Here is a 23800-nt window from a genome sequence, read left to right as displayed (position 1 = left end):
TATATGGTAGACTATATCTGACAATACTAACTTGATTACAGTTTAAGAATAGAGAATCACTTAAATCACGATCTCAGTATGTTAGAAGCATGGTTGAAAGACTAGATAGTTAGATTTAAGTCGCCAAAAACAAGCGAGAATTTTTTTTTATCAGGGATACCCGAACTTCCCAAAATATTTTCACGTAGCTCAATTTGATAACAGAGTGAGATTGTTTCTATATAAGTAACATACCTTACAAAAGAAAAGTAACAATCTCCATGGGTTTTATTTCTGATAAGCATTTTTGACAAGTGTCGTCTCTCAAACATGGATCACGTAACTACAGTGCGGTGTGGGTTAAGACAACTACATGCATTACATATTTATTTATAATTTTTTTTTTTACAAAAATGGTACGGTGCAAGGTGAAGATAACGAACAGTGATCAATCTCATAACTCCTACAAGCAATACAAAATAGATAGTTGGGCAAACACGGACCCCTGGACACACCAGAGGTGGGATCAGGTGCCTAGGAGGAGTAAGCATCCCCTGTTGACCGGTCACACGGAGATATACCTATAGGTTTTTGAAGAAAGGGAATGATTTGTAGAATTTTTAAAACAAAATTTGAAAGTGACGAATATTTAACATTAATACCAAGAGAGTTAAGAAAAATTTACAAACCATTACCTTCCTGTCGAAGATGGAGTAATATTAAAAGAAATAAACGCTTATATTGTATATTATGCAACTGTAACCAAATTGGAGATGTATTTCATTATGTTCATTGAGGGCTTGGTACGATTTCGAACTGAAAGTTGCAGAGACCGCACAGGGACTGTTCTACAATTGCATGGTGTTCGAACAATCGTACGGATTTAGCCCGACCTCTTTATGACAGTCCGTACAAAAAAAAAATGGCACGTCCGTATGTACTGTAAACATAAACGCCGTAGTCTGTTGACTCTAACCATGTCCGTGGTAAATATCACCCAGGTTTAAGCGTCATGCACAGTTCAACATTTATGGCACTTCACCTAAAGCTGGCGACGTCTCCAGAGGGTGAAAGATTCTGGAATGAGACATAACAATACACAAATGTAAAATGACAAATTGTACATAAAATATTTTTGGAATTATTTCACTTTATTATAAAATATTTTAAAAACGTTTTTGGCATGTAAGGGATTTAATTTTGGGACCATTGGGATGTGAACACGGACCCTTGTGCCACATACGTCAGATGATTTTAAGTAAAGTGATATAATGCTCACTTTGTGAACTGTTAATGTGAATTAGGTGTTTACAAGTAGTTAATAATATTTTTGAATTCATTGTGTAACAAGTTTTTCTTCTTTATTACCATAGACGTCCGAAGACAATAAATTTTGACAAACATGTACTTGCTGTGTAGTTATCTATGCTACGAAAGGTATTAGTGCCACGCTTTTACTGTTTAGTTGTGGGTTTTTTTTTTAATAATTGACACTTTTAATCTGTAAATTTTACAGATTAAAGTGTCAATTTACAGATTAAAGTGTAAAATTTACAGATTAAAGTGTAAATTTTACAGATTAAATTGTAAAATATAAAAAAAATAAATTAATAAAAAGTAAAAACGTGGCACTAATACGCTTTCGTATTATACATTTTATGTAGGTTGTATATTGTTTACCGTCCCACTCGAGAATTTTTCACTCCTATGGAGACGTCACCATTGCCGGTGAAGGGCTGCAAAATTTAGGCCTATGCTCGGCGCTTACAGCCTTTGGACAGGGATAGATCTTTATCGGGCCACACCTGCTGTGACACGGGACCTCGGTTTTTGCGATCTCATCCGAAGGACCGCCCCATTTAGTTGCCTCTTACGACAAGAAAGGGGTGCTGAGGACCTATTCTAACCCAGATCCCCATGGGGCTACTTGCTGCGTGTTATACGTGCTACATTAACAAACAATATCACACTGTGAAACGCCTACTAAGATTTTCAATATTTCGCTTTACAATGATGGATGGTATGACCCACACTGCGTTGAACCAAATCTGATAAACCTTTAAAACATCAAAATATTTCTATGAGAACACGACGGCATTCGACAATGACCAAATTTTCTAAGCAGCAAGCAGTTTACCCGTGATCTTTCGATAAAGAACGTATTAAGTAATGGGTTTCATGACGATATTGAAACTGCTCAGTGATCTGGTAAACACGGGGTCAGTAAAAGTTTAAGATACAAGATAAACAAATATATAAAAATGTAGTAACGTAAAATTTAGTGGTTATTGTGAATCGGTCGCTAGCAGTGTGTAGAAATTTCATGAACATTCTAGGAAATTAAATGTTCACCATGGAAGCACCGAGATGGATCATGCTGTGGTTCCTCACGGTTCATGTATGTCAGACAGACGGACAAAATGCTGCAAATACGAAACCCCATATCTTTTTCATTGCTGTTGACGACATGGGTAAGGAAAATAACATCAGCCTCGACAGACAAGTATTTGGTCAATATATCAATTATTTCCATTTGTAGCATTATCTTTAAACCAAATAATCAATGTGTGGTAAACGGATATAAGGACCCCACATTTTTCAGGAAATAATGACATTGGCTATAACAACCCTGAAGTTCAGACTCCGAATATTGATGCTTTGGCGAAAGCCGGGGTGATACTGGAATCCAACTACGTCTACCCAGTCTGCACTCCGTGAGTACAAATAGCACTATATCATATGTAACAACTATCTCTACACTCCGTGAGTACAAATAGCACTATATCATATGTAACAACTATCTCTACACTCCGTGAGTACAAATAACACTATATCACGTGTAACAACTATCTCTACACTCCGTGAGTACAAATAACACTACATCACATGTAACAACTATCTCTACACTCCGTGAGTACAAATAACACTACATCACATGTAACAACTATCTCTACACTCCGTGAGTACAAATAATACTACATCACATGTAACAACTATGTCTACACAGTCTACACTCCGTGAGTACAAATAACACTATATCACATGTAACAACTATCTCTACACTCCGTGAGTACAAATAACACTATATCACGTGTAACAACTATCTCTACACTCCGTGAGTACAAATAACTCTATATCACATGTAAGAACTACCTCTACACTCCGTGAGTACAAATAGCACTACATCACATGTAACAACTATCTCTACACAGTCTACACTCCGTGAGTGCAAATAACTCTATATCACATGTAACAACTATCTCTACACTCCGTGAGTACAAATAACACTATATCACGTGTAACAACTATCTCTACACTCCGTGAGTACAAATAACACTATATCACATGTAACAACTATCTCTACACTCCGTGAGTACAAATAACTCTATATCACATGTAAGAACTACCTCTACACTCCGTGAGTACAAATAGCACTACATCACATGTAACAACTATCTCTACACTCCGTGAGTACAAATAACACTGTATCACATGTAACAACTATCTCTACACAGTCTACACTCCGTGAGTGCAAATAACTCTATATCACATGTAACAACTATTTCTACACTCCGTGAGTACAAATAGCACTACATCACATGTAACAACTATCTCTACACTCCGTGAGTACAAATAACACTACATCACATGTAACAACTATCTCTACACTCCATGAGTACAAATAGCACTACATCACATGTAACAACTATCTCTACACTCCGTGAGTACAAATAACACTACATCACATGTAAAAACTATCTCTACACTCCGTGAGTACAAATAATACTACATCACATGTAACAACTATCTCTACACTCCGTGAGTACAAATAACACTATATCACATGTAACAACTATCTCTACACTCCGTGAGTACAAATAACACTATATCACATGTAACAACTATCTCTACACTCCGTGAGTACAAATAACTCTATATCACATGTAACAACTATCTCTACACTCCGTGAGTACAAATAACTCTATATCACATGTAACAACTATCTCTACACTCCGTGAGTACAAATAACACTACATCACATAACAACTATCTCTACACAGTCTACACTCCGTGAGTACAAATAACACTATATCACATGTAACAACTATCTCTACACTCCGTGAGTACAAATAACACTATATCACATGTAACAACTATCTCTACACTCCGTGAGTACAAATAGCACTACATCACATGTAACAACTATCTCTACACTCCGTGAGTACAAATAACTCTATATCACATGTAACAACTATCTCTACACAGTCTACACTCCGTGAGTACAAATAACTCTATATCACATGTAACAACTATCTCTACACTCCGTGAGTACAAATAACTCTATATCACATGTAACAACTATCTCTACACTCCGTGAGTACAAATAACACTATATCACATGTAACAAATATCTCTACACTCCGTGAGTACAAATAACACTATATCACATGTAACAACTATCTCTACACTCCGTGAGTACAAATAACACTACATCACATGTAACAACTATCTCTACACTCCGTGAGTACAAATAATACTACATCACATGTAACAACTATCTCTACACTCCGTGAGTACAAATAACACTATATCACATGTAACAACTATCTCTACACTCCGTGAGTACAAATAACACTATATCACGTGTAACAACTATCTCTACACTCCGTGAGTACAAATAACACTACATCACATAACAACTATCTCTACACAGTCTACACTCCGTGAGTACAAATAATACTACATCACATGTAACAACTATCTCTACACTCCGTGAGTACAAATAACACTACATCACATGTAACAACTATCTCTACACTCCGTGAGTACAAATAATACTACATCACATGTAACAACTATCTCTACACTCCGTGAGTACAAATAACACTACATCACATAACAACTATCTCTACACAGTCTACACTCCGTGAGTACAAATAACACTATATCATATGTAATACCTATCTCTACACTCCGTGAGTACAAATAATACTACATCACATGTAACAACTATCTCTACACTCCGTGACTACAAATAACACTACATCATATGTAACAACTATCTCTACACTCTGTGAGTACAAATAACACTATATCACATGTAACAACTATCTTTACACAGTCTACACTCTGTGAGTACAAATAACACTATATCACATGTAACAACTATCTCTACACAGTCTACATTCCGTGAGTACAAATAACTCTATATCACATGTAACAACTATCTCTACACTCCGTGAGTACAAATAACACTACATCACATGTAACAACTATCTCTACACTCCGTGAGTACAAATAACTCTATATCACATGTAACAACTATCTCTACACTCCGTGAGTACAAATAACACTATATCACATGTAACAACTATCTCTACACTCCGTGAGTACAAATAACTCTATATCACATGTAACAACTATCTCTACACTCCGTGAGTACAAATAACACTACATCACATGTAACAACTATCTCTACACAGTCTACACTCCGTGAGTACAAATAGCACTATATCATATGTAATACCTATCTCTACACTCCGTGAGTACAAATAACACTATATCACATGTAACAACTATCTCTACACTCCATGAGTACAAATAACACTATATCACACGTAACTACTATCTCTACACAGTCTACACTCCGTGAGTACAAATAGCACTACATCACATGTAACAACTATCTCTACACTCCGTGAGTACAAATAACACTACCTCACATGTAACAACTATCTCTACACTCCGTGAGTACAAATAATACTACATCACATGTAACAACTATCTCTACACTCCGTGAGTACAAATAACACTACATCACATGTAACAACTATCTCTACACTCCGTGAGTACAAATAATAATACATCACATGTAACAACTATCTCTACACAGTCTACACTCCATGAGTACAAATAACACTACATCACATGTAACAACTATCTCTACACTCCGTGAGTACAAATAACACTATATCACATGTAACAACTATCTCTACACTCCGTGAGTACAAATAACACTACATCACATGTAACAACTATCTCTACATTCCATGAGTACAAATAATACTATATCATATGTAACAACTATCTCTACACAGTCTACACTCCGTGAGTACAAATAGCACTACATCACATGTAACAACTATCTCTACACTCCGTGAGTACAAATAACACTACATCACATGTAACAACTATCTCTACACTCCGTGAGTACAAATAACACTATATCACATGTAACAACTATCTCTACACTCCGTGAGTACAAATAACACTATATCACATGTAACAACTATCTCTACACTCCGTGAGTACAAATAACACTATATCACATGTAACAACTATCTCTACACTCCGTGAGTACAAATAACTCTATATCACATGTAACAACTATCTCTACACTCCGTGAGTACAAATAATTCTATATCACATGTAACAACTATCTCTACACTCCGTGAGTACAAATAACTCTATATCACATGTAACAACTATCTCTACACTCCGTGAGTACAAATAACACTACATCACATAACAACTATCTCTACACAGTCTACACTCCGTGAGTACAAATAACACTATATCACATGTAACAACTATCTCTACACTCCGTGAGTACAAATAATACTACATCACATGTAACATCTATCTCTACACTCCGTGAGTACAACTAATACTGTATCACATGTAACAACTATCTCTACACTCCGTGAGTACAAATAACACTACATCACATGTAACAACTATCTCTACACAGTCTACACTCTGTGAGTACAAATAACACTACATCACATGTAACAACTATCTCTACACTCCGTGAGTACAAATAACACTACATCACATGTAACAACTATCTCTACACAGTCTACAATCCGTGAGTACAAATAGCACTATATCATATGTAATACCTATCTCTACACTCCGTGAGTACAAATAACACTATATCACATGTAACAACTATCTCTACACTCCATGAGTACAAATAACACTATATCACACGTAACTACTATCTCTACACAGTCTACACTCCGTGAGTACAAATAGCACTACATCACATGTAACAACTATCTCTACACTCCGTGAGTACAAATAACACTACATCACATGTAACAACTATCTCTACACTCCGTGAGTACAAATAATACTACATCACATGTAACAACTATCTCTACACTCCGTGAGTACAAATAACACTACATCACATGTAACAACTATCTCTACACTCCGTGAGTACAAATAATAATACATCACATGTAACAACTATCTCTACACAGTCTACACTCCATGAGTACAAATAACACTACATCACATGTAACAACTATCTCTACACTCCGTGAGTACAAATAACACTACATCACATGTAACAACTATTTCTACACTCCGTGAGTACAAATAACTTTATATCACATGTAACAACTATCTCTACACTCCGTGAGTACAAATAACACTATATCACATGTAACAACTATCTCTACACTCCGTGAGTACAAATAACACTACATCACATGTAACAACTATCTCTACATTCCATGAGTACAAATAATACTATATCATATGTAACAACTATCTCTACACAGTCTACACTCCGTGAGTACAAATAGCACTACATCACATGTAACAACTATCTCTACACTCCGTGAGTACAAATAACACTACATCACATGTAACAACTATCTCTACACTCCGTGAGTACAAATAACACTACATCACATGTAACAACTACCTCTACACTCCGTGAGTACAAATAATACTATATCATATGTAACAACTATCTCTACACAGTCTACACTCCGTGAGTACAAATAGCACTACATCACATGTAACAACTATCTCTACACTCCGTGAGTACAAATAACACTACATCACATGTAACAACTATCTCTACACTCCGTGAGTACAAATAACACTATATCACATGTAACAACTATCTCTACACTCCGTGAGTACAAATAACTCTATATCACATGTAACAACTATCTCTACACTCCGTGAGTACAAATAATACTACATCACATGTAACAACTATCTCTACACTCCGTGAGTACAAATAACACTATATCACATGTAACAACTATCTCTACACTCCGTGAGTACAAATAGCACTACATCACATGTAACAACTATCTCTACACTCCGTGAGTACAAATAACTCTATATCACATGTAACAACTATCTCTACACAGTCTACACTCCGTGAGTACAAATAACTCTATATCACATGTAACAACTATCTCTACACTCCGTGAGTACAAATAACTCTATATCACATGTAACAACTATCTCTACACTCCGTGAGTACAAATAACACTATATCACATGTAACAACTATCTCTACACTCCGTGAGTACAAATAATACTACATCACATGTAACAACTATCTCTACACTCCGTGAGTACAAATAACACTACATCACATAACAACTATCTCTACACAGTCTACACTCCGTGAGTACAAATAACACTATATCATATGTAATACCTATCTCTACACTCCGTGAGTACAAATAATACTACATCACATGTAACAACTATCTCTACACTCCGTGACTACAACTAACACTACATCATATGTAACAACTATCTCTACACTCTGTGAGTACAAATAACACTATATCACATGTAACAACTATCTTTACACAGTCTACACTCTGTGAGTACAAATAACACTATATCACATGTAACAACTATCTCTACACAGTCTACATTCCGTGAGTACAAATAACTCTATATCACATGTAACAACTATCTCTACACTCCGTGAGTACAAATAACACTACATCACATGTAACAACTATCTCTACACTCCGTGAGTACAAATAACACTATATCACATGTAACAACTATCTCTACACTCCATGAGTACAAATAACACTACATCACATGTAACAACTATCTCTACACTCCATGAGTACAAATAACACTACATCACATGTAACAACTATCTCTACACTCCGTGAGTACAAATAACACTACATCACATAACAACTATCTCTACACAGTCTACACTCCATGAGTACAAATAACACTACATCACATGTAACAACTATCTCTACAATCCGTGAGTACAAATAACACTATATTACATGTAACAACTATCTCTACACTCCGTGAGTACAAATAACACTACATCACATGTAACAACTATCTCTACACTCCGTGACTACAAATAACACTACATCACATGTAACAACTATCTCTACACTCCGTGACTACAAATAACACTATATCACATGTAACAACTATCTCTACACTCCGTGAGTACAAATAACACTATATCACATGTAACAACTATCTCTACACAGTTTATCCTCTTTAAAACTAACACTACTACACGTATACATATGACAATCGTAACAAATAGTTTACAATATTCTGCATTTCATTTAAGTGTTGATATGAAGGCCAAATTCTTCTTGTAAACCAGGGTTTCATTAAAAGTCCAAAGTCATTTGCTTGTAAAGAATTATCTGTAAGTTAAACAATATACACTGTATGCTATATTTTTTTTTAGTTCAAGGGCTGCCTTCATGACAGGAAGATATGCCCATAAAATCGGACTTCAAGTGAGTATATACAGTGTAGCATGTTTTATGCACAATATCAAGAAAAGTTCGTCTGCTACTTTTGATGCTCGAAATTTGGAGAGGATATGAGTATCATTATGATGGGAAATATAGCAGCTATTCATCTAGAAAGGGCGATAATATTCGACATTGGATAAAATATCCCATTTTTGCGATTGGACCCAAAGTCTTAGGTTCTTTAACACTTTACATTCTTCCACCACAAACTGTAAACTGATTAGCAAGTACTTTATATGGTTTGAAACATGAATATAGCATTAACATCTTTCTATTTCTAAATATCAACGATTTCATTACATAAACGAATAGGAATTATAGCAGAAATTCAAATATAGGCCATAACATTCGTTTTCACAACTAAATATGGGTAGGTAATGACCTGGAGTACACAATAAGATTCATTCTATTGCTGATGAGAATCGTTCCGTGAAAATTATGTATCGTTCGGTTCCCAACCAAAACTGTTTTCTTTCCAACCGTTTAGCGTTCCACCGCTGTGGTACATAATCAATATATAGGGCTCACGGTGGGTGTGACCGGTCGACAGGGGATGCTTACCCCTCCTAGACGCCTGATGCCACCTCTGGTATATCCAGGGGTCCGTGTTTGCCCAACTCTTTATTTTGTATTGCTTATAAGAATTATGAGATTCATGGCTGTTCGTTATCTTCACCTTTTATGTAGCAATATCTTCGTAGTCTTTGGTGATCAGGTCTTCTAACAGTCTGTTGGAATTTCCATGGGTACAAGTTGTTTATTAGCTGACCTGTTTTTTGTTTTTTTTTTATATTCTTACGATGCCAAATGTATCCATAGCTTCTACACGAGAAGACAAAAAGCTTTTTCCATCAACTCGACATTTAGATACATGCATGAATATCGACGATGTTTTATATATTAAAAATAATCATATAAATCATATGTTGATTCAGTATATCCCGGTGAACTCGAAACAAAAGATGCCACAGCCTTCCACATCTGCTTCTTACTTAGATATTGTATTGAACATGGATGTTAACGGCAAACTAACAACCCAACTGTATGACAAACGGGATGACTTCAGCTTTTCTATCGTTAAAACTTTCCATGTGCATGTAGTAATATCCCATTAGTACCTGCATATGGTGTTTAAGTCTCTCAACCGATTCCATATACAAGAACTTATTCTGGGCATGGTAATTCTATTTTATCGAGGCAGGCTAATAACAAATGAGTTAATGTTATAGAGGTTTCGACAGCCTCGTTTAAAATTAGCATTTTGCAAATTGTATGATCGTTATAACGATCTAATTTACCAATACAACCTGTCCTTGGGTAAAATGTTGTCTGACATGTTTTATACATGTACCAATTGTGGCTGTTCTTTACATATTGATTTTGACTACAGATTGCTCCGTTTACCCGATCGAGATATAGGGCTCATAGCAGGTGTGATCATTCAACAAGGGACGGGGTCCGTGTTTGTCCTACTCTTAATTTTGTATTCTTTATAGTAGTTATGAGATTTATCACTGTTCGTTATCTTCACCTTTTCACGCTTCGGGAAGTGTACAACAAAGTTTATGCAATTGTGTCACATTTTTACATATTCCTTTTTATGGGAAGGTGATACTGTAAACCAACTATTATCCACGTTTGAGAAATATCGGAGAAGTTCGCGAGAACCTCACCGTCGCAAATATATTTTGCCGCGAACCAATACGTTACTCGTTCTCTAATTTGTTTAAAATAGCAGTCGTCGCAAAGCAGTTTATCACTGCTAAATAAAGTCGTCCCAATTCCAAAAAAAAGTTGGTTTACAATGTCGTTTTTCCATAATACTGATAAATTCCATTTGATATACAGTGTACATCCAAAATTACTATATCTTTGGGTATGTTTATATTTCCATGATATCTCTCTAAATTACGGTTTAAATTTGTTGTAATTGATATCGTTATCTGTCTATATATATTGATTTTGACTACGGATTGCTCCGTTTACCCCATCGAGATATAGGGCTCATAGCAGGTGTGATCATTCAACAAGGGACGGGGTCCGTGTTTGCCCTACTCTTAATTTTGTATTCTTTATAGGAGTTATGAGATTGATCACTGTTCGTTATCTTCACCTTTCATTCATAGTCATAGCTCTTTATATGTCATTATCATTTATCAAGGATGGTCCTCTTGTGGAAAGTCAACCTGCCTATATAAACAGTACTTTCAAGACAGTCGCGGAGAAACTCACAACTAACTATGGATATGCTGCACATATGATCGGCAAGTAAGGAATTATCTTTTTCCGGGTACCCCAGTTTTAGATTTTATATACTTTTCCATAAGTTTAAAACCATCACGATGGTAGACATCAGGGTTAGGGATTAGTCCTTATGCAAAATTTAATAATAGTTTGTATATATGCCGGTGTGCTGTTTGATAATTGAATACTTATATTTTAGATAATAATTTCATTATATATATATATATATATATATATATATATATATATATATATATAAAATATCCAACGATGACTAAGTACACATGATCCTCATTTAATTAAAATTACACTTAGCGCTTTTGCCGCGTAGTTCGGCTCTTCAGAGGGGGACATTGTGTATGGTGCACCTACATTCGTGATTCCCCCATAGGGGATTAATATCTCCCAACTACATTTATGCTTTTATTTCAGATGGCATTTAGGATTTTGCAAGGAGGAAGTCACACCAACATATCGAGGGTTTAGCTCCTTCTATGGATTTTATGGCGGCGGCGAAAACTACTACACATACACATCTGGTTGATACAAAAATTATTTTTCAAAATGACGTATCAGTACTTCTACTTGCCAGTCTTAATTAATAATTATTTGATGTAACAATTACTTGATATGTATGTTTGTTTGACAATGTGTTTCTTCAGGAAAGAATAATGTGAAAGACTTTTGGAAAAATCTCACGGCATTTGATCCACAGAACCCTGACTATCCCACAGAGGACGTAGATGGATATTCGACGGTGTGTCAGATTTACTTCATTTGTCACCACCTGTTCACAATTGTTAATCCTAGTTTCACAAATTGTGATACTATATTTATCAGACTTGTAAACCGTAGTTAACAATCGTGAAACCGTATTTATCAGATAAACCATGTTTTGCAATCGCTAATGATTGTTTTCATTGTTAATTATAGTTTACGCTTGTGAAACATAGATTTTCTGTTAACTATGGATTACAGATGTGAAATATAGACACTAAGCGCACGGTACTGGTGTCACTTTACGTTACGCTTATATATAACGTCATAAATTGTGGCAAAATATAATCACGAAAGCAACATTTTGTCGCTAATTTTAAAGAAAACCGCGCAGCATGTCCCAATTTCATTTTATCGTAATATAAAAACTACCGAGAATTATAACACGAATAAGGGCCCATCAAAAAGGAAATTTCCTCTACTTTTACAGGCTGTATTTACTTTTCCCTATTTCCATATATAAATATAGGTAAAACGCCGATAAGTTTAAACATTGAGAAATAAAATCGTAAGAAAACGTACATGTGCAAAAAATTGCTATTTTCTTATAACTTTGTCAGGCATTAAAAATAATTCTTATATCTTCTGAAAGCAGGGAATATATGCTTTTCAAAAACATAAAAAATATTGAATTCATAAGGAAAATAAAAAATATCATATCGAGGAGGAAAATGACCTTGCGAAAAAGCGTTGCGTCATATTTAGACGAAGCCATCCTTCACTTTAAATGCTTTTTTTAATCTAATGGCTTTACTTACTTTATTGATTTTTACATAGTAAAAAAATAGAGAAAATTTCCAAAAATATGATATATAGATCATATATCTTATGACCGTAGTTTCAAAGATTTAGAGGCACTCCTTTTGCGTTGCCCTGTTTTTACGCGCCACCGGTCAAATTGACCGGTACGGTAGAGAAGGGGTTAAAGAATTATCTTAACTTTTCCATATGGTAGTTTAATCATTTGACTTTCAAACAAATCATATCTAAGTCATGATTGTTTAGGCGGCGTGATAATTCTAATGTCCTATCCAGCCTGTCGACATGTATTTTATACACATTGTATTCTCTCATTTTGTATATTGTTCTACTCTCCATTTGCTATTTGGAGAGACGTAAACAGCTGCAGGTGAAGTGCCACAAATTTAGACCTATGCATGGCGCTAAGGGCCGCAGCAGTGAAGATTCTTTATCATTGTTCCATCGTCTACCGTGACTCTGGAACTTCGTATAAAGATTATACCCATAATACCTTTATCTTTCATTGTATATTTCTAATACGATTGATTAAAACAAATCTCAAGATGCACTTCCTTTTGGTGTATAAACGTGAGATTGAATTTTAACAATACCGTAGCCAAAACTGTTAAACAATTTTGGAGAGATCACGGTATATGCCAATGTGCAATGTGTGATGTTGATGAATTGATATAGAATGATAATTCTTTTGTTAACAATTTCTAAATCCTTTCAGTTTGAGTATGTTAAGCGAGCTAAGGAGATTGTGAAGAACCATGACAAATCTCAGCCGCTGTTTATGTATCTGGCTTTCCAAACTCCACACTCCCCATTAATGGTATGTTATGTATGCTAATTACTTCACATGAAGTTACATGCTTAAACGTAGTCTATGAAAAGCACAACAAATTAAAGAAATTTAATTGAAATCATTATGATTTGATATTGTACTGAAAACTAAAAACTAGAGGCAAGTGTGACAAAGTTGAAAAATCTGTGGACTTAAGTCATATTTTCAAAAATCAATTTTATTTACATGAAATTTACAATGTACCTTTACCATTGCTCATCCAATGAAATTTCGCGTCTCTAAACATTTTCGACTAGGTCTTGCACTCTATAGATCTGTAAACAAAGATGGCCAAGCAGGTCTCGTTTTGTGGGTCTCAATGTTTCAAACTATTCAATTACATAATAAATCAGTTATTGACCTTTTGTCGGTCAGTACGATGCTTTAGCTACCCTCAAAGTATATTTGTAAACTATTTACCGGACCAGGAGAGAGAGGCGATTATGGTACTTTTACGGTAGCTAAGCATCGTATCAAGCGAGAAAATGCCAAATGAGAGTATCAATGTGGGAATTCCAAACTCATTTTTGGTCCCATGTTTGAAAGATAAAGTGCTATATTTTCCTTGGAGGCACTTGAAAGTCAATATAACGTTCTCTCTCTCTCCCTCCCCCCCCCCCCCCCCCCCCCAGTTTGTTGGATCTCAGCCAGTCCGAAAACGTCGAATTATTTAATTTCATGGAAATAAAAACAGTACATAGAACTCACAAGATGATCGAATATCTGCCTCGCGCTCCCAATATTTCTGATTACTATATAGCTAAGAATTTGTGATATATAAATATGTATTCAAAAGTATATTACATGTGTTAAAGTTATATACATGAAGAGAGAGAGAGAGAGAGAGAGAGAGAGAGAGAGAGAGAGAGAGAGAGAGAGAGAGAGAACAATTACAATCAAAATACAATACATGCAGATCTAGATGTAACATTGGCTTCCGACAGGAAATATCGACCTGACAAACTTTTCCAATCAATCGATGTCACTCCACGCCGACTTACAATGACGTCCATAATTGTATACACGTGCTATCCATCACCTCTTTCTTTGATTTTAGTGTAGTTTCTATTCTTTAAATAATAGTTTATTCTTGAACTAATGTACATGTACTTGAGTTCAAGGCGTGAATACAACATGTTAAGTAACAAGGTAACATTCTTATATGTCACAATGAATCTAATACAAATTCATACTATGAGTACTTTTCTAGTATAATAAGTTATCAAACGTTTGATTCGAACCAATTGTCATTTTGTCAGAACTCTAAGCGCTACTCTTGGGGGGAAATTCTTGCATCGGAAAGGAGAAAATTACTGTCACCCTCATACCAATTTTATAATTGTATGATGATATCATTAACTCTTTAGGCTCCACAAGAATATAAAGACAAGTATCCTGGCACATGGGCATACACAGAGACAGACGGATCGACGGTTACCACGGATAGATCTACTTTCTATGGTGGGCACATGTACATGTAACATCTCAGCAAGAAAACTCAAATGAAATGTACATTAATAATCTTTTTAGAAGGCATGGTTGGTAATATTCAATATATTTTTCTATATACAAGTGCATTAAACAAATTATGGCCATAAAAATTGTAGATCGTGAGAAACAAATTACCGCCACAAAGTGGTCTGGTTACAATAGCTTGGAGTAAAATTATTTCACTTTGTTCATGGATCTAGAACTTAGCAAATTAAAAGATTTTTTTACGGATCGATACGCATTTAACTGAGAAATTCTGAATAAGGTCAGATTTTGCTATAGGGTATTCTTAAGTAATTCATTTTGTCTCCCAAATAAAACGGAGATCTGAATCGTTATGGCCAATAGATATGTATATATATCCATGTGTTTGTTTTTGTAGCGATGGTGACCGCCCTTGACCAAGCCATCGGGGATCTGCACACTGAACTAGAAAATCAAGGATTGTTGGAAAACGCCATTATCGTTTTCACATCTGACGTACGTTTGCTTTTGTTTTGAATGGCTATACTTGTCGGGAAGAATATAAAAGTAATGACAGTTATCTTAAAGTTAAATCCGCTTCATGTGATGGAAGAAAGTTCTACAGAGGTTATTGTGTTTTTCCATAAAGAAAACAAACATACATAAATACATAATATAAATACACAATCAACAACGGGAAAAATAAAAAACGTAATGTTTAACATTTCTTGTAACGCCGTTTTCTCAATAATATGACATAAATCTCAACAAGCCTGGTTTTGTCGTGGCGGCTCTCACACGCACGCACGCACACACAGCCCTCCATGTAATACCGTATAACGGTTTTTTTTTCCGGGGGTCTAAAATTGGGCGATTTGCTAGCTCAAGGGTATGCTAAAAATTTTACCGGAATAAATTTTGGCGGAGAAGAATGCATATTTGGCGTGTGAAATTTTGGCGGAAAGCTATCTAACCACTAAAATAAGCCAAATTTAGCACCCCGCGGAAAACCCCCGCTATGCGGTATACGCCTGTGTGAAGAGGAATGGATTGAGGTGTATCATCTCATATACTTTCAAAACTGAAAAATATTCCTTATATTTACATTTTAACTGGATTAAAAACACCTCGTGATCTACTTTTTAGCACAGGCACCGGAAGTTTGGATACTACTTACCCCTCCCCATTTTTGATAACAAAAATTGTGGGGATAATTTCTCCGAAATGAGTGAATTCCCTGCCCATCTCATCCCTCTTTCGATTCATGTAATCGTTTCAAGTTTTTTGTAAGCTTTACAGATTTGTCTTCTACCGGTATAATAAAATACACGATCCTCATAGATAATTAACGTAAATATTGTGCATCTTCTACAATTCAGAATGGCGGACTTCCAAGACAGGGAGGGTTTAATAACCCTTACAAGGGCACCAAAGGGACCTACTATGAAGGAGGAATTCGTGTTCCCGGATTTATATACAGCAAGACTTTAATCACACAGTCAGGCTACAGAAGCCAGGAGTAAGTTATTTGATGACCCAATATCATAATTCTTTGTTGTTTTACATCCTTTTGTACATTCGTATGAGACGTCACTAGCTAGAGGTAAAATACGATAAATGTAGACCTATGCTTTCAACTGAATGACCCGTCACTTTCAATTCTAATGTCGAGCAGTGTGGCAAAAGAGCATACGTTACCTTAGGTTGGACGCGGTCAAGGCATGGGTGGGACTCAAAACAGGAGCTCAAGTAACGAACCGAACGCTCTTATCACAGAGCTACCGCGAACAGTTGCAGTGTTACGAGTTATTATCAATAAAAAACTAAGTCCAATAAAAGTCGCCAAATTCTATTTTAACCCCACATAAAACATCTCATATTCAAATTTTGTACATTTTTTCAGATTGTTTCACGCTAGCGATTGGATGCCTACCTTCATTAGTTTGGCTGGAGGAAGTGCAGGTACTTTTTCTATTAAAAAAACAACACTGTTGAATTTTGTAATTACTTTCATGTGTGGTATGTCCAAAGTGAGACTTCTTTTTTTATCATTAAAAACCAGATCTGACTTCTGACAGCGACTTAAGTAGTATTGATGGAGTGGACGAGAGTCAGATGCTACTTAACAATGGGATTTCAGCTAGGTCTAAAGTTGTCATCAACATCAACAATCCGTCACTTTCGTCGAGTATATATGGAGTAATGTATGTGGAAAAGAAATGTGATAATATTTGTGGTTTGTTTTATCAGTCTCACACTGGTGAATTGGTTTTATTGCAAAAATTTTCATTCTGATATATCATTTAATAACTTTTAAAGTGATGACTTACATGTAACAACGATGCTGATTGGATGAAAAATTCGTTTGATTTCTTAATAACAAAAAAAAAAATAAAATAAAAATCGTCCGGAGTTCATCTGCACTAAGTACGCGGGACTACTTTTCTCTGGAATGCGTCTTACCCATTCTAATTCTAGCGCTATTTATAGAACGGGAACTTCCACACAAGCATTGTAAACGGAATGTATTCAACTATCTATTTTGTATTGCTTGTAGGAGTTATGAGATTGATTACTGTTCGTTACCTTCACCTTTCATTCATTTGATGCTACCAAAAATAAACACAACCAAAGATATGAATAAAATACAAATTAATTTAAAGAAACAACACACATACATGTAGAAGTGATGACGTGGCAGAATATTCAACTTGATGACGTAGGACTGATTGGTAGAAGTATACAGATTGTAAACACGAATCGTCTGCTTTACGAGTTCGGTAACAACACTTTTGATCTGGGAGATGTTAATGAAATTAAACTGCGTTATATGGGGCTCAGTTAACAACGGCAATTTAGATGAAAAAGTGTCATACTTTTTACTTGATATTGAAATGGGGCCGAGTCGCATTCCACCGTTACTACGACACAGCCAGTGTTCAACGTCTCTTCGAACGCAGTGTAGCATACATATGTACATCCAATCACCACTTGTTCTCTTCCTTTATATCTAATTCAGCTTTTAATCATTGCACCTTTAATTTGGCGTATAATCCATTTCATTCTGCACAGTAACTCTACCTGACCTGAACGCACAGCCAGTTTTGTTGTTGTTTTCATTGTTACGAATATGTATTCCTACGCGCCATTTCAAAAACGTTAATTCAAGCTTTTTGATGAGAGAAACTATTTGTTTTTCTCTTTTAAATATATTATTAAATGATAAGAAATAAAACTTATAATTCTTTATTTGATGCATGTATCAAACGAAAAATTTGTCTGATAGTTCAAATAAAGAATTATACGTTTCATTTCTTAAGTCAATCGGGATGCATGTAATGGTAAAAAAGGCTGTTGTTTATTTTGTTATCATTGACGTACTATTACAACATAAATGTGTTGGAATAGAAAAGCATGTAAACTCATAACTATTAACAGCAATTCAATATTTAAAAAAAAAATCAGATAGGATACTAATTTTTTTAACCAAAATACGTGCCATTAAAACATTAAGTTGTTCACTGAGTCAACATTGTAGTAAGCAATATGGATCAGAAGTTTGGAAATACGTTCAGGGAGCCATTGGTAGCAGAAACATAGTGTACACGGCCACCAAAGTCAGCAGGAAGAGAACCTTTATGGACCGACTGGAGGACTTGTTGAAACGAAGCAAAACAGGCAGAACCAAACGGGCCATCAGCGACAAGTACCTGTTCAAAATATCGGGTAGGAATTTATCTTCATTAAATATCAACCAAATTTATGGCCACTTTTTTGCAATGGTGCCCGGTCGTGGCAGCCTAGGGGTTACGGCGCTCGCTTCGCTGGGTCCAGCTTTGATTCGTGGTCCCGGGGCCGCCTTAATCTTTTGGACTTTTGACATCTAGGTAGTGACTGTTCCTTAACTAAGTACCCAGAGTTAAAGTGAAAGTTTCTGGTCATTCGGATATGGTCGTAGAAATGGTGGTCCCGTGTTACAATAGGTATTGCTTTGATGCAGATACCACACTGCTACGGTCGTGAGTGTCATTTATAGAAAAGTGAAGATAACGAACAGTGATCAATCTCAACTCCTATAAGTTATACAAAACAGAAAGTTGGGCAAACACGGACCCCTGGGTACACCAGAGGCGGGAGCAGGTGTCTGGGAGGACGCATCCCCTGTCAACCAGTCACACCCACCGTGAGCCCTCTATCTTGATCAGGTAAATGGAGTTGGTCGTAGTCAAAATCAGTGTACCAAGAACGGCCTAATAATCGGCATGAAACACGTCAGACAGCATTTGACCCGTTCATAGGTTGTACTGGCAAACTAGATCGTTATAACGACCATAGAATTTGCGAAATGCTGACTTTAAAAGAGACTGTTGAAACCCTTGTAACATCAACTTGTTTTTCAGTAGCCTGCCTCGATTTGAAAACTGATCATACGAAGAACAAGCTCTTGCGTATCGAATCAGTTGAGAGATGTAAACACTATATGCAGGTGATAATATATATTGCTACACAGATATGGCAAGTTGACAAAGGAGAAGCTGAAATCATACCGTTTGTCATAACGTTGAGCTGTTACATGTAGTTTGCCGTTAATATCAATTTTCAATGAACTACATGTATCTAAGTACGACGCAGATATGGAGGACTATGTAGTGTCTTATTTAGAGTTCACAGGGATATATCGAATCGACATATGAGTGAAAATGGTTATTGTTAACAGATAAAACGTCGTTGATATATCTAAATGTCGAGTTGAAGGCCACATCAAGATATGTCTTCTGATGTAAAAGCTTTGGAATAAATTCTGATTGATAAGAATATAAAAATATATTAGGTAACAAAGAAGCACAATTCATGTCCATTAGAATACCAACAAACTGTATGAAAACTTGATCACCAAAGACTATGAAGATATTGTCAATGAGGAACTCCAGCATATCTTTTTATTTCAACTTCAGAGTACTTGTGCATGGAATATAGATCAAACTTTGTGGCACTTATGAGTGGTTCTTTATCGTGCCAACGCCTACTGTGACACAAGGCCTTTTGTCATATCAGAAAGAAACATTCTACATGTTTGATAAAATCATTAAGCATTTCAAAACTATTTGTTGGTAACAAGTGAGACCACTTGATTGAATAATATAATCCGGCTAAGTGCCCCAATACGTAGATGATCCTGCGATCAAAAACATGTTTACCTGTTAGTTCATTAATAAGTATGTAGTTCACTAACAGAACTTAACAAAAAAGGGGGATGCGACCCCAGTTTATATCTTTTCCGCCCTAAAAAGGAGGTTGAAGTGACCATTTTTTCAAAAAATATTCAGCTACAGGGGAGATACATGTAGGTTGCAACCCCGTAGCCTTTATTGATCCGCCACTGTATTTAATCTTTGTAGCATTATATAATTAATCTTTGTAGTAGTTTCAATTCCCGGTCAAGTATTATAAGGACAAAAGATGGCACTAATTAATTTACTTAATTCGAGTCATATTGTTTATTTAACAGTTAGATAAGAATACCACCAGTACGATATGTCAATGGTTGCAAAAATTAGAACATGAAAGTTTTGTAGTATTTCTAGTTGTACCCAATTCAATAATTTCATCAAACATCTTAAAAAATAGTCTTAAAGCCAGATGGTTTGATACTGATAGTTGGACGATGTTTCATTTTAGATGATGTGACAGAGAGTAACAATTTGTATGGAGACTCAACTCCGGACATTCAAAGCATTCAAGCGGACCTAGAAAAGGAAGTTAGAATTCAAAGGCGAGCAGCGGTCCCTTCTATGTCTCCATACACTTGTAACAGTCCCAACAACGAACTAGACGGATTCTATACTGCTGGGGCTGGGGAAGGGTGGTGCGGATGTACTCAGTAATGGCAGGTTTAATAGATATGGGATATACGGCAGACATTACATAAAATTACTTAATATATACTATGATTCAACATGCACAAAGAATAATCTATTTGGGAAATTTACAATCAAAGGAACTGAATTCTAATGCATTAAAAAAGGTGATCAAACTCATCGCAATTTAGGACAGTCATACAACATGTACGTAGTTTTAAAAGAAAGTCTGTACAATATTACAAGCCTGTAATGAAGATTATAAAATTAATATTCTTACTCTGCTTTTGTAACACTGCATATCATGATGTCAATAAAATGTAAGAAAATGGTATTATTTCTCATCTAGAATAGTCCAATCTGTTAGTGGTATTTTCAAATTTAGGCAATTACAAATCGATCATGTGGTTTCATAGAAGCCCTTGATGGCCTTATGTAAGGAGCATTTTAAAAATAAAATATAGCCGTTCTTCCATTTTATGGTGCCATGGGTCAAAGAGAAGAAGGTGTACACTCGGTAATGCACTCAGATGTACTAATTCATTACATGAATTTGTCGTGTTTAATGACAGAAATATTGATTATCATATCAACATAATTCTTGAGTGGTTATTAATCAAGCTCGTTTTGTTTGCTTACGAAAGATTTTGAAACAAGCCTGCTAGCATTTTAAAATCTTTATTTGATATTCCCACTGAGCCACTTCTTTTGAATTTAGATACACACACCTGCACACCTGCACAACTTCGCTGTCGATGCATCACAGCTAATCACCTAAAACATATATGATCTGTTTTCCACACAAAATGCGCTTTATAAGGTTAATTTAGAAACTATATATTTTTGGATGTTGTTAAAACGCGAAAATTGTTATGAGGAGGTCAGCATTTTGTAAAATAAGGCTTATTATGAACAAGGGAAGCAGACATTTTAGAGAGAGCGAGGAAGTCATCATCAGAATCCATTCTTTCATATTCTTCATACTAATGCATATGTGTTTTAAAACCATTATAACTTATTATATAAATATTTAACAAGCGCCTGTAGATACCACCCTCCTTCCCGGCTTTTGTCATTTTTTGGAACTCCCCCACCTCACCTGATTGTGACAGTATGTTACTTGTTGTTTCACAAGTGCAAAAACATGAATTGATATACATTTGTACTGAACAAGACAAATTGAGAATGTTTGCGTATTAATATGATTTAGTGTAGTTCTGCAACTCTTGATAAGAATGTTTTAAAATTTCCTATGTATATATATTCCCATAAAAAACTTTGAATCCCTATTTTAGCCCCACCATATCCTCAGGGGCCATGATTTGATGAAATATGAATCTACACTACATTGGAATGCTGGCATATTGATATCTTATCATGACCAGTGGTTCTTGAGAAGATAAAAATATATTTTATACATATTCCCATGGAGATTTTTGTTCCATATTATGCTCCGTATTGTGATCTCACAATACCCCCGGTGGTCATGATTTGAACAATCCTATCTCTGTACTATCTGATTATGCTTGCATATTAATATGACTTATGATGACTCTGCTGTTTTCGAGGCTAAGGTTTCCTTATATATCCTCATGTACATCTTTCATCTTCAATTGTAGCCCCATCCTACTCTTAGGGGCAAATATTCATACAAACTTCAATTTTCATTATACATGTATTAGAAAGTTTCTTCATAACATTAATCTTTTTCGGCAATGACCCTCAAAAACTTGAATCCCCTTCACCCAAGGATACCCTATGCTAAGTTTGACTGAAATCGACCCAACTGTGTTGCAGAAGATACGAAATTGTGAAAAGTTTACAACGCCAACACCAATGTCAATAGACAATGGACAGATTTTATCAGAAAAGCTATCTTGGGCTTTTAGCTCAGGTGAGCAATATATATTACATTGGGGAAACACAATTTTTATGAAATAATGTTTGTGGTAAAAAAGACTTTCAGGGAAAATTGACAAAAGAATCCTACTAGGTAATAGTTAAATAAAATTCACAATTTCATAAACAATTATGTGCCTCTTATTGCTAATGTCTTCACCACAAACCAAGAATCCGAATTACCATTACATAGTCCCGGATCTACAGTTTGGCAATCTTTCATCTCTTAACAAGAAACTTCAGGAACTCTTAAGATACTAAAATGTATTGCTTTCTCTATTCACAAAGCGTTTTCAAATATTTGATAAATCCTTCGTTGTCTTTTGGTAAATTTTCAAATATTTTAAAGACAGCTCATATCGCACCTATTTATCAAAATGAGGCATCAGCTGATGATTGAAATGAAAACCAATTTACTGTAATAT

The 23800-nt window shown here is 35.5% G+C and overlaps 1 protein-coding gene across 1 annotated transcript; it reads left to right on the top strand.

Moving 5' to 3' along the window:
- The first annotated feature begins 9490 nt into the window (after nucleotides 1–9490).
- LOC125680149 (arylsulfatase B-like) lies at nucleotides 9491–21810 on the top strand. Its single transcript, XM_048919591.2, has 12 exons — nucleotides 9491–9536; nucleotides 11716–11822; nucleotides 12231–12337; nucleotides 12461–12555; nucleotides 14050–14151; nucleotides 15531–15624; nucleotides 16037–16134; nucleotides 16998–17137; nucleotides 17522–17580; nucleotides 17681–17822; nucleotides 19157–19344; nucleotides 21298–21810. Exons 1-12 carry the CDS (start codon nucleotides 9501–9503, stop codon nucleotides 21501–21503), a joined length of 1374 nt encoding a protein of 457 aa, XP_048775548.2. The 5' UTR covers nucleotides 9491–9500; the 3' UTR covers nucleotides 21504–21810.
- The last annotated feature ends 1990 nt before the right edge of the window (nucleotides 21811–23800 follow it).

Source organism: Ostrea edulis, chromosome 2, assembly GCF_947568905.1.
Source record: "Ostrea edulis chromosome 2, xbOstEdul1.1, whole genome shotgun sequence".
Taxonomy (NCBI): Eukaryota; Metazoa; Mollusca; class Bivalvia; order Ostreida; family Ostreidae; genus Ostrea; species Ostrea edulis.
Note: the sequence above shows the minus strand (reverse complement) of the source record. Positions and strands in the feature narration are given on the sequence as shown.